The sequence below is a fragment of the Brachyhypopomus gauderio genome, unplaced genomic scaffold (genome assembly GCF_052324685.1).
Source record: "Brachyhypopomus gauderio isolate BG-103 unplaced genomic scaffold, BGAUD_0.2 sc183, whole genome shotgun sequence".
Taxonomy (NCBI): domain Eukaryota; kingdom Metazoa; phylum Chordata; class Actinopteri; order Gymnotiformes; family Hypopomidae; genus Brachyhypopomus; species Brachyhypopomus gauderio.
In genome coordinates, this window is record NW_027507004.1 from 129276 (window position 1) to 142623 (window position 13348).

General features: G+C 39.8%; 1 protein-coding gene and 1 long non-coding RNA gene across 3 annotated transcripts in view; one reads left to right on the plus strand and one right to left on the minus strand.

Moving 5' to 3' along the window:
• Positions 1-9100, minus strand: LOC143501977 (uncharacterized). 2 transcript variants are annotated; one of them, XR_013127037.1, is made up of 6 exons: positions 8884-9100; positions 8540-8774; positions 7327-7521; positions 7174-7250; positions 466-625; positions 1-124 (listed from the first exon to the last, which is right to left on the minus strand). It is a non-coding gene; the product is annotated as an uncharacterized LOC143501977 (long non-coding RNA). The 2 variants fall into 2 exon arrangements; XR_013127036.1 differs by having other exon boundaries at positions 8880-9100.
• Positions 8712-13348, plus strand: part of LOC143501976 (uncharacterized) — a 21356-nt gene continuing 16719 nt past the window's right edge. Inside the window, exon 1 of the mRNA XM_076995150.1 lies at positions 8712-8764. Within this exon, the coding sequence (XP_076851265.1) occupies positions 8733-8764 (32 nt within the window). The 5' untranslated portion in view covers positions 8712-8732. The remainder of the gene's footprint in view (positions 8765-13348) is intronic.

Below are 13348 nucleotides of genomic sequence, written 5' to 3' on the forward strand. Positions count from 1 at the left end.
CAAACGTGTAATTAACAAATTAAAGATGAGCGTCTTGCTGGTGCCAGGTGGAGGTAGTCTTTTAGGCATTATTCAGCCTCTGCTTTCATGGGAGCGGGTAGCGCTGGGTTCTTCACTGCGGCAGCTGTGTGTCAAAATGTAGAATATTATTACTATTCTTGTTAAAGAGGCATAAGGGCTACACATTTATCAGTTATATTACCCTGAATACATTAAGTAAACTGCATGTAAGAAATAAATCATCTAATGTATCTGTTATTAGGCTAGGCTTAAGGTATTAGGTTACAAGCATAGTAAGTAATTGGAGGAGGAGTAGTATTTTCCAAAATATACAAAGGTGTTGTTATTTACCGGTCATTTTGCCGTAAAACTTTAAAAACCACATGACCTATAAGAGTCCGTAAATGCTATGCGCTTCATGCTAAAGCTAAAAATGTAAGATGTAAGTCGTTCTAATATACTCACCAATAACAAGCTGTCCACAGGCTGTCTGTTTTAATCCTCGCTTGTGTCCCCTGCCACACCAGTTAAGGCTTTTTGCCAGGTTTGGGGTGAAGACCTTGCTGGAGATCCACCATATCGTTCTCTTTATTGTGTGGCCTCCACTTAGTGACAGCATGTTGGTCTGAAATAAAGCACAATAAGAATAGAAATGGATAAACAGCAATCTCACTGCACCAACTGCACCTTCATAACATATGTCCTAGGAAATGTACATTCTGTTTTGCATTTTGTAATCAGGGTTCTTATTTAAAATCAGTTAATATCTTATTCATTGTATGGACTTAAAGTAAGTGATTAGAACGTTTTTGACTAATAATATAAAACTGTATACAGTCTTGGCTAAAATATTTGCACTTCTTTTTAGAAAATATTTAGATGCAATATTGACAGATTGGTGAACCTCTACCCATCTCTGGAGAGAAAGATAGATAGATAGATAGATAGATAGATAGATAGATAGATAGATAGATAGATAGATAGATAGATAGATAGATAGATAGATAGATAGATAGAGAGAGAGATAGAGATAGATAGTCAAGTCAAATTTATTTATATAGCGCATTTTACAAAACATGTTGTCACAAAGCAGCTTTACAATCATATGGGTCCAGATCCCTAATGAGCAAGCCAAAGGCAACAGTGGCGAGGAAAAACATGATGGTGGAGATTAGGAAGAAACCTCGGGAGGACCAAGACTCAAAAGAGAACCCATCCTCCACTGGGCGGCCCTTTAGCACAAGTCCATATTTGTGGAGATAGAGAGTTGGTGGTAGCTAGATTTGATTTACAGTTTTTCTCAGTCGATTTGGTACATTTCTTTCATCATGATTTTCAAAACAGTTGCAAAGCACATAATTCACTCAAAATTCTTTGTTTTTGCTTCAAAAGCAAATATTTAGGTCAGTCAATTTGTCAGTGCCATCAGAGTATCTAGTCTGTGTGCCATTGCCTATGAACAAGGCAGTCAAAATAATTATGTTGTCATGTTGTCAGTGCAACTATAAGTCAAAGTCAAATTTATTTATATAACGCTTTTCACAACACATGTTGTCACAAAGCAGCTTTACAGGATTTACATGGTTAACAATACTATGGGTCCATATCCCTAATGAGCAAGCCAAAGGCGACAGTGGTGAGGAAAAACTCCCTATGATGGTGGGGAATAGGAAGAAACCTCGGGAGGACCAAGACTCAAAAGGGAACCCATCCATTGGGCGGCCCGTTACAGTCACAAGTCACAGTCAGTGCAGACTGTAAGTACATTCTGATGGAAACTAGCTAAGCTTTTGATTTCAAGAATGCTGCACATGCTGTGGTATATCAAATGAAACAATACATTTTACACACAAAATACAAAGTTACACAGAACACAAAGTTACACATGACTGTATTTGGGAGACTGATAGAAAGTAATTGGGCTGGAATCAATTTTGTACAGCAATATTGTTTGACTGTATTGTTTGCACTGCAATTTGTTGACAAAAACAAATCTGATTGAAATTCAGAAAAGACAGACAGCTGACTGGAAAAACTGCAAAATTAGAAGAAACTTACATTCAAAACAACCTGAGCACATACAGCCTCCAGAGAATATACACATTTCTGAATTTACATACATTTTCTCTATGAAATGTTTGAACAATTGAACACAGACACAGTTGTTCTTCCAATATTCAGCTGCACCCAGTGACCAGCTTCAGCCATTGTAAAACCATGACTTACATGTACAACATGGTCCACAATTGTTGCCCTTATTTCACTGTTTTGTCCCCTCAGCCTTACACCACACAGTCTTACTCCTCTTCTTGGCTGTTCACCCTGCACATGGCCTTGTGTTTCCATTATGAGACTTTGTGATACTGCAGTGTTTAGCCTCTATAAATGTTTGCCAATTACAGTAAAGGTTCATGAGACACACCTCTGACCTGTAGTTGAGACCATTGGTTGATCTAAACCTTCACAAATTCCCTTTTTTACTGTATCTGAATGTTCATCTGCGAATAATTTAATCAAGTTAGGAAAAAATTACCAAAATGTAACGACAAAAAAAAGAAGTAAAATGATGCCCTAGAGATTATGACGACATGTTCAGCACTTTTGCATCTAATGACCCAGGCGTTGGGTCTAAATGTTTTGGAGAGTAAGACAATTCAACAGACAATACGTACAACACATTTTGATAAACATGACATAAGCAATAATGTATTTGTTCTGTCCCGCACACTTGCAGCGGGATTTGTTAGTTTGTTTAATCCCAGTTGGTGAACATTTTAATTCTCTTTTGCGCCACAAGGGGGCAGCCTTGCTACATTTGTGCTCCTGTTTTTGTTTAAATCGCGCCATCTAACGGTTAGTGGCTATAAGCAGCAAGGAGATTAGGAAACAGCCATTCGAGCACAAAAAATCCAACTAGAGATAGAAGGGCACCAAATTACCTAGGTGACTACGTAACTGAAGACGAGGATAGTGATGGAATGCATATCACAGTAGACTACTGCTGTAGAGCGGTGTGTGGCATTCCACAGACTTATGATGAAGCAATGCAATCAGACAATTCAAAAGAATGGAGAAAAGCAATGGATGAAGAAATCCAATATCTAAATGAGAACAAAACCTTCACCCCGACAACACTAGCAGTGGGCAAGAAACCCGTGGGGGGTAGGTGGGTTTACGCAATCAAGTCTGGTGTAGATGGGAATGACCAATACAAGGCTCGATTTACCGCTAAGGGCTACAGCCAGAAAATGGGAGTAGACTATGGGGAAACGTTTTAACCAACAGCAGACCTAACGAGTAATAAGAGTTGTGTTACAAAAGGCAGTACAGGAAAATTTACTGGTCCACCAGATGGATGTGAAAACGGCGTTCTTACACGCCCCCATCGACTATGAGGTCTACATAAATACACCAGAGGGTTAAGAAAAAGAGGGTGTAGTATATAAGCTGGAGAAATCACTTTATGGACTCAAACAGTCTGGACGAAATTGGAATAGGATTTTACATAATTGTTTAACAGAAAATGGATTCACACAAAACCAAGTGTCACAAACTCCTTGTGAGCAAAAGCTTGAATACAGTGATGATGCAGTTAAAATGACAGACATCAGAATGTACAGAGAGGCCGTGGGCAGTCTGATATACCTGACAACCTGCACTAGGCCTGATCTGAGTTTTGTGGTGAGCAGGCTGTCACAGTACCTAGCTGAGCCTACACAGGAGCAATGGGTCACTGTGAAACATGTCCTGCGATACCTTAAAGGTACATCAAACAAAGGTTTAACCTTTAGGAGAAACAACACTGAGAATCTTGGTATACAAGCCTACAGCGATGCAGACTGGGTGGCTGATACCAGTGATCGCCGCAGTACAACAGGATACTGTGTGAGCCTAAGTGAGAACAGCGCACTTATTTCATGGAAGACGAAGAAGCAACCTACTGTGGCACTTTCCACATGCGAAGCAGAGTATATGGCACTTGCTTCTACTGTTCAAGAGTGTCTTTACCTAGAACAATTACTGGGGAATATGGAAAGTTACAAATACACACAAACAATAATACATGAGGACAATCAGGGGACAATGGCCTATGTGCACGCTGTTAAGTGACGTAATTTCCGCTAAAAGGTTAGGATGGTTGTTGACATCCAGTAGCCATTGAAAGCGTACACTGTGCTAGCTATTCACTTCACCAGTCTTGTAACGAGCATATTTACCGTTATTTACTTGGAAGTTTCCTTCATCGCCTGTCCGTTTACGTGTCCTAAACATGACAGTTAAACAAAAAAAAGTATCGTTTCAACAACGTACAGACAGCAGGTCCAACCACCACTGCTGTGTACCATTGTGCACAGCATCGACAAGGTGTAATTCCTACCTGAGCTTCCACACCTTTCCAAAGGACTCAGAACTGCAGAAACAATGGGTGGTTAAGATCAGGAGAGATCATTTTATTATCACGAGTACTTCCCGTGTGTGTTTGCGATATTTTATCGCTGCTCGAACCTCCCAATCCTACTGGACGACGACGACTGCGACCTGGAGCTTTTCCTGTGCTATTTCAATGGAATAACTATACTATTCCAACTCCACGACCTGGAGTATGGGAAAGAACAGAGCGTCCACCCAACACTGATCTAACAGAGATGCAGACTGACCATGATGATGATGACCCCTTACCGTGTCATGAACATGACTACTGCGTCAGTAATGAGCCTGCTGCTCTTGATCTCTCCCTCAATGAAAATGAAGAGCTACGCGAGGAGATACCAAGGCTCCGAAAACAAATCAAAGACTTAACTGTCAGCAGCAAGTTCTGTTTGGAGCGGTTTTCTGCCTCTGATGATGACATACGATTCTTTACCAGGTAAATAAAAAATATGGCAGGACACAGTACACGGATGGGCCTTCTCTGGTGTCTGAAATACATTGTGAATGAATTAGCCATTATATAACTTTATATATAACTTTTATATTCCACAGATTTGCAAGCCATGCCCACCTCATGGGCTTTTGGAAGCAAATAGAGCCAGCCACCCACATCATACGGGTTACAAGAGCACAGACTGTTGAGAAGACTGATCAGGTCCCTCACTCTGCCAGTGCAACGGTAAATGTTTTCGTCTTGTCCATACAAAGCATGTTATGTCATCATTTTCAAATTAATCTTTACATCAAAAGAAGTTTTGATAGTCATAATGTAATATGACAATAGGATAATGTATTTTTTCCCCAGGTTCTTCAACCAATTGATGAGTTTTTTCTCTTCATGAACTACCTGTCATTGGGACTGATGCAAAAGGATTTGGCCCACAGATTTAGAATACATCGGTCAACTGTTAGTCGTATTATTAACACCTGGGCCAACTTCCTTTATACTGTATTGGGAGCTGTTTCTATTTGGTTAGATGTGGACACTGTGAAAACTCACCTCCCAGATGTGTTTCAGGACTATGCTGACACTCAAATAATTTTAGATTGCACAGAAATGAGATGTCAAACTCCAAATTCCCTTCTCCTCCAGAGTGAAGTGTTTTCCACTTATAAATCACACTGTACATTCAAAGGGTTGATTGGGATAGCCCCTCATGGCGCAGTGACCTTTGTGTCTTCTCTTTATCAAGGTGCTATCAGTGATAAAGAGATCTTAAAGCAGTCTGGCATTGTGGCCCTCCTTGAACGTCACAGTCCATTGCAAGACTGAGAGTCCATGTTGAGCGTGTGATTCGCAGAGTCAAAGAACATAAAATATTCAGCACAGTGATCCCCCTTTCAATCACAGGGAGCATAAACCAAATTTTTTACTGTTGCCTGTCTTTTGGTGAATTATCAAAATGGCCCCTTGGTAATCTCAATCCAGAATTAGACAGATGATGTAATGTGAATGATGGTGATTTATTATTATTTTATATTTTCTCCAACCTTAAAATGATCCCTTTAAGGTCAGGGGTCGGCAAGCCGCGGCTCCAGAGCCGCATGCAGCTAAGCTTTTGAATAGAATTAATGAGTATTTAATTAACGTATATTATTTTTGAGACTTAAAAAATGTTCGGGTGGAATTTCACAAATGTCCAGTATTTAGTTTCGGTTCGCTTGAGTGACATGTCATCGTCACTGAAATAAATTTCCAATTATTTTGCTTTTGTGGCTCCGAGTCAAAAAGCTTGCCGACCCCTGCTTTAGGTCATGCTAGTCTGTAAATATTGGCTGCAATGTTAAGGTACAGTGCAATATGATAAATAGTATAAAATGCTTTCACTTTTATATGTAAAATTGACAACACAATACAACATTATGTATTTCTTAACTTTTACTGTATTTGTAAAAATGAAATGAATACAATAGTAATACAATTGACAGAATAGTTTGAAATTGTTTTAATTGTTCATGAGTTCATTATGATTTTCTATTGCTTGGGCATAGAGAGGTATTTTGGCATGTAAGTGTTAAAGAAAAACATGTCACACCTCCTTTTCACCTCTTCTAATACACTGCTATCTCTGTAAACTCGCTGCACAAAAATATCATCATGGGCACAGATAACTAAATCACACCACTGCATACCAGTAATCAATAACTGGCCCTGGATTTGCCAATAATAACAATGGCTCTCCTTCAATCTGTGTAGGCCTTGTGCCACTTTGAGGAATTTGCAGTCTACATAGCTTTGTGCATTTGGGCACTTAATTTCAACAAGCCCAAATGATGGACGCTCAAGTGGGTCAAGTTCAAGTTTTTCAGAACTGCCTAGTCCTTTAAGGCCCCCGTTTCCATTTCAAGTCCCCTCTTCATGTGTGCTGTTTGTCGTGTCCCTCGGATTATCCTTTCTGCCAGGCTTTCTGCAGAATGCAGAGATGTTCATTGTGCAGATGAGTGGAAGAGAATCTGCTTTCATTCCAGCGTAGACTGGTCCAGGATTGAGGGTGGCCCGGTGTGGGAGCTCACCGCTGTAGCCCTTGAAAAGTGTACTAAAAGAAGAGTGAATAACATTTATTTTTACACATTGTAATCTGTTCACCAGCACAACTGATTGTGAATCACATATCACATGTCATCTGAAGTACAACGAGGCTAAATTAAATTTTGAAGAGAACAGGGTCTTATCAGATGATCAAAAGCATTTATTTTTTTACCACACACTGTAATCTGCCTATTAAATTTGGTACTACATACCTAACTCCACTGGCTGTAGTAGCACCTGGTTTTGGCTTTAGGACAACCATGGCATCCACGGGTCCAGGCTTCACCCCCTATTAATTTAAAAGATGGTGTTAGTAAAGTGACTGTGATACATTAACTAACATTAAATAATGAAATAAGACAAACCATTGTTGGTGGTTTATGCCACTTCTGTTCTGTCTGTGTGCATGAAAGGACAGGAGGCACGACAGACATGCCAGATTCAGAATAATGAGCAGTCTGGAAAAGCAATGCAACCAAGTGGTTGCAGATTCCGCAACCAGCAACACAAGAGCAGTTGCTGTTAATGAGCACAACTGGCATTGAATCACGTAATGTCATCTGAAATACACAAGAGGCAAATTGTAATATCTTGAAAAGAAGACTTCAGCAATGTCAATAGGCGCAATTTCTGTCCCATCATGTTGTTAGTGGTGAATGTCACTTGTCTATTGTCTCATGTAACGTTTGTGCTGTTTTGCATCACTCTTAAAACACTTGGCTATACTGTCGTTCTATTCTACAGTGTTGTGCATGGTTCAATCTACTAGTTCACTGAGCAACTATAAACTATAAAATATATTTTAGATTTAAACTTCATTTTCACTCCAGATGAAATGCTTACACATAGGAGTGAAACAGGCCTACTTATATTTATATTATTTTGTTGTTTCCACCACCAACAACAGAACAGTGCAGGTTTTACTTCAACTGCTTCTTGAAGAGTGTTATCAGAATATGTTAATAGGTGTAAGTGTTGAAGCCATATGTTAATAAAGAAGATAAAAGATATGGAAGACAGATTGACAGATTTTAGAAAATGCAGTTTGAAGAATAGCTGAGGTGGACTATATTCTGCTTTTGAGTCATAGAGGTAGATAACAATAGCTCGAACTGTAAAATAAACTCCCATTTGTTTACTATAGGCAAAACAGACTGCTAATGATTCCCACTCAGCTACTCTGCATTTGGCTACCATTGTAAGCTTTGAAAACCAATGCCTATGGCTATCACAGCTTACGTGAAGTAAGAGCAAGGATAAAAGATTGAACTTGTGTTGAACTAACTTTTGAACTTGTTCAACAGAACTTTGAACGTGACACTGAACAGAACTCGTGTCATTTTAACCAGTCCAACTCTCAGCTGGTGTGGTGTATCTGTTTTCTTCATAGATCTGTAGCAGTGAGCCCTCACTGTTATCTCGTTAGCCTTACTTTTGCCTGATACTTCCATCAGAAATACAAACATGTTTTTAAAAGGCATTTCTAGTACTAGGACAGGTCGGTTCGTTACTAAAAACAACATCACTTCATTAGACTGCCACCTCAGGCTAGCTAGCTAACTAGCGTCAGCCACTTACCTTCAAAATTGCAGAGGTAGGATGAAACGTAGAACTTGAAACCTTTTTCAAGTGTACTCTGTGGCGTTGTACTTGATGCTCTGACAATACGACGCACATCGTTGACGGTAAACTTCGGTAACTCCAACAGGCACCTTGTGAATTTCATAGACTCGGCCATAAACATCTGCACTTCCGCATACCAACCGGAAATATGGTACCATCCTTACACCAAACGACGAAGTGGTGCGTGCACCTAAGCCATTAAAAAATAATAAATAATAAAAATTGAGACGACATTACAGCTTTAAAAACGCAATAAACCAATAACATATGTACTAGATAAGCAAAAATAAGGTACCAACAAAATAAGGTTCACAGCTCCGTGTTCCTCGGGAGCGGAATATGTAAACAACGCGAGTGGAAACTATCTAACGGTGGTACGCTAACGACAGCTAGCGTCGCCACAGCGGGCTACAGTTAAGCTCGCCCATTAAGACGGAAGATATGATTAGTCAATTTAGCTGTCATTTGAAACTGGTATTGAGCTGAATTATAACTGCGTGGCCCTCTGTAAACGAACAGCGGGCATCACAGTTAGCTCGTTAGTTTCCTGTTTACTTTCTAGAAACGTCAGAGGGCGTAATATGGCGACTTCAAGCTGATTGGTTTAGTAGCCTCAATATGCAAAATAGTAACGCATTCTGGTAGCGAAATCTTATTTTGCACAGGGAAAAAATAAAATAACGTTTGAACAGTTTATGTAGAACTAAAATATATGTAATATAGAACTATTCTGTTTCCTAATATATATTTAGGGTAATATATTTTTTGGCATACCGTCATCGAGACATATACGAATGTGTAGTGCTATATATATTGTACAAATGGCCAACATTAAATGTGTTGTTAGGAAGCACTAGATGTTGCGCTCCCTTGGAAAGGAATCGTATGGTAATGGCATGCGATTGAAGGGATGAAGGGCTCCTAGTGACCTGCAACCGATTTTTTTTTACAACCTTTAGCACCACCTGACACAGTGCTCTCCTATTTTGTCCGCCTAAGCATGAAAGCCTCATATTGGACCTTTGGGTTTACCCTAAGGTGTTTAACAAGATTTCTTGTGTTGCCACAACTCCTTATAGTTTTTTTTTTTTACACAAATCACAAACAGCATCTTGGCTCTTTGTGGGGCTGAAATAGCTCCACACATGACTTCTCTTGCGTTCCGCCATAGCGTACGTACAGCGCCCTAGTACACTGAGTGAGCGTCTGTGTGTGTGTGTGTGTGAGCGTGCCGCAGTACTTACGCATTATGCACTGACCCAGGCGGAAGAAAAAGTAGTTCCCACTAACCGCATATCATTTAGACAAGATCTCAATATTTTTGTTACTTCCACAGTGTTCCTGTTAGTGCTTTGCATTACCTCAAATGACTGAAGTATCAAAAGTATGGATATTTTGATTTGAAAATCGATTTTACAACATAAAGACCTGGTATCGATGGAATGGATATTTCAGTATCGATCCGCGCATCACTAACTAGAGCTGCGTCAACAAGCCTAATTACAGGATTAGGGCTGCATGTATGAACATCACACACTGACAGAGGTGGGTAGAGTATTCAACAATTTTACTCAAGTTAAAATACTGTTACTTGAACCAAATGTTACTCAAGTAAAAGTAAAAGTATGCATCCAAAAATTTACTTGAGTAAAAGTAAAAAAGCACTTTGATAAAAAGCTACTCAAGTAGTGAGTAAATGCATGAGTACTGTCTCATGTCAATAAATTACATCATGGGAAATTGAATTACTGGAAACTGACTTTTAATGATAACAAAAATAATTTATTATAAAAAAATATAATATATAAAATGTATTTATTATAAATAATTTGTATTTTAGTTTGTTCCTAATTATTAGACCTGTGTAACTTTATATCCTGAGAGTAGGCGGTATCCAACTAGAGATAGAAGGGCACCAAATTACCTAGGTGACTACGTAACTGAAGACGAGGATAGTGATGGAATGCATATCACAGTAGACTACTGCTGTAGAGCAGTGTGTGGCATTCCACAGACTTATGATGAAGCAATGCAATCAGACAATTCAAAAGAATGGAGAAAAGCAATGGATGAAGAAATCCAATCTCTAAATGAGAACAAAACCTTCACCCCGACAACACTAGCAGTGGGCAAGAAACCCGTGGGGGGTAGGTGGGTTTACGCAATCAAGTCTGGTGTAGATGGGAATGACCAATACAAGGCTCGATTTACCGCTAAGGGCTACAGCCAGAAAATGGGAGTAGACTATGGGGAAACGTTTTCACCAACAGCAGACCTAACGAGTAATAAGAGTTGTGTTACAAAAGGCAGTACAGGAAAATTTACTGGTCCACCAGATGGATGTGAAAACGGCGTTCTTACAGTATATAAGCTGGAGAAATCACTTTATGGACTCAAACAGTCTGGACGAAATTGGAATAGGGTTTTACATAATTGTTTAACAGAAAATGGATTCACACAAAACCAAGCTGACCATTGTGTATATTCTCAAGAGTCAAAAGAAGGGAAAGTGATCATAATTTTATGGTTCTATGATCTAATCATCGCTGCAAGGGATGGAAATTAATTGAAAAGAGTGAAAGGGATGCTTGCACAGCAATTCAAGATGAAGGATTTGGGGCAACTCAAGCATTTTCTTGGTATACATTTTGATTTTTCTGGTGGGTGTATTAAGATGTCACAAGAAAAGTACACGAACAAAACTCTACAGCGTTTTAACATGTCAGAATGTAGGGTAAGAGAAACTCCTTGTGAGCAAAAGCTTGAATACAGTGATGATGCAGTTAAAATGACAGACATCAGAATGTACAGAGAGGCCGTGGGCAGTCTGATATACCTGACAACCTGCACTAGGCCTGATCTGAGTTTTGTGGTGAGCAGGCTGTCACAGTACCTAGCTGAGCCTACACAGGAGCAATGGGTCACTGTGAAACATGTCCTGCGATACCTTAAAGGTACATCAAACAAAGGTTTAACCTTTAGGAGAAACAACACTGAGAATCTTGGTATACAAGCCTACAGCGATGCAGACTGGGCGGCTGATACCAGTGATCGCCGCAGTACAACAGGATACTGTGTGAGCCTAAGTGAGAACAGCGCACTTATTTCATGGAAGACGAAGAAGCAACCTACTGTTGCACTTTCCACATGCGAAGCAGAGTATATGGCACTTGCTTCTACTGTTCAAGAGTGTCTTTACCTAGAACAATTACTGGGGAATATGGAAAGTTACAAATACACACAAACAATAATACCTGAGGACAATCAGGGGACAATGGCATATGTGCACGCTGTTAAGTGACGTAATTTCCGCTAAAAGTTTAGGATGGTTGTTGACATCCGGTAGCCATTGAAAGCGTACACTGTGCTAGCTATTCACCTCACCAGTCTTGTAACGAGCATATTTACCGTTATTTACTTGGAAGTTTCCTTCATCTCCTGTCCGTTTACGTGTCCTAAACATGACAGTTAAACAAAAAAAAGTATCGTTTCAACAACGTACAGACAGCAGGTCCAACCACCACTGCTGTGTACCATTGTGCACAGCATCGACAAGGTGTAATTCCTACCTGAGCTTCCACACCTTTCCAAAGGACTCAGAACTGCAGAAACAATGGGTGGTTAAGATCAGGAGAGATCATTTTATTATCACGAGTACTTCCCGTGTGTGTTTGCGATATTTTATCGCTGCTCGAACCTCCCAATCCTACTGGACGACGACGACTGCGACCTGGAGCTTTTCCTGTGCTATTTCAATGGAATAACTATACTATTCCAACTCCACGACCTGGAGTATGGGAAAGAACAGAGCGTCCACCCAACACTGATCTAACAGAGATGCAGACTGACCATGATGATGATGACCCCTTACCGTGTCATGAACATGACTACTGCGTCAGTAATGAGCCTGCTGCTCTTGATCTCTCCCTCAATGAAAATGAAGAGCTACGCGAGGAGATACCAAGGCTCCGAAAACAAATCAAAGACTTAACTGTCAGCAGCAAGTTCTGTTTGGAGCGGTTTTCTGCCTCTGATGATGACATACGATTCTTTACCAGGTAAATAAAAAATATGGCAGGACACAGTACACGGATGGGCCTTCTCTGGTGTCTGAAATACATTGTGAATGAATTAGCCATTATATAACTTTATATATAACTTTTATATTCCACAGATTTGCAAGCCATGCCCACCTCATGGGCTTTTGGAAGCAAATAGAGCCAGCCACCCACATCATACGGGTTACAAGAGCACAGACTGTTGAGAAGACTGATCAGGTCCCTCACTCTGCCAGTGCAACGGTAAATGTTTTCGTCTTGTCCATACAAAGCATGTTATGTCATCATTTTCAAATTAATCTTTACATCAAAAGAAGTTTTGATAGTCATAATGTAATATGACAATAGGATAATGTATTTTTTCCCCAGGTTCTTCAACCAATTGATGAGTTTTTTCTCTTCATGAACTACCTGTCATTGGGACTGATGCAAAAGGATTTGGCCCACAGATTTAGAATACATCGGTCAACTGTTAGTCGTATTATTAACACCTGGGCCAACTTCCTTTATACTGTATTGGGAGCTGTTTCTATTTGGTTAGATGTGGACACTGTGAAAACTCACCTCCCAGATGTGTTTCAGGACTATGCTGACACTCAAATAATTTTAGATTGCACAGAACTGAGATGTCAAACTCCAAATTCCCTTCTCCTCCAGAGTGAAGTGTTTTCCACTTATAAATCACACTGTGCATTCAAAGGGTTGA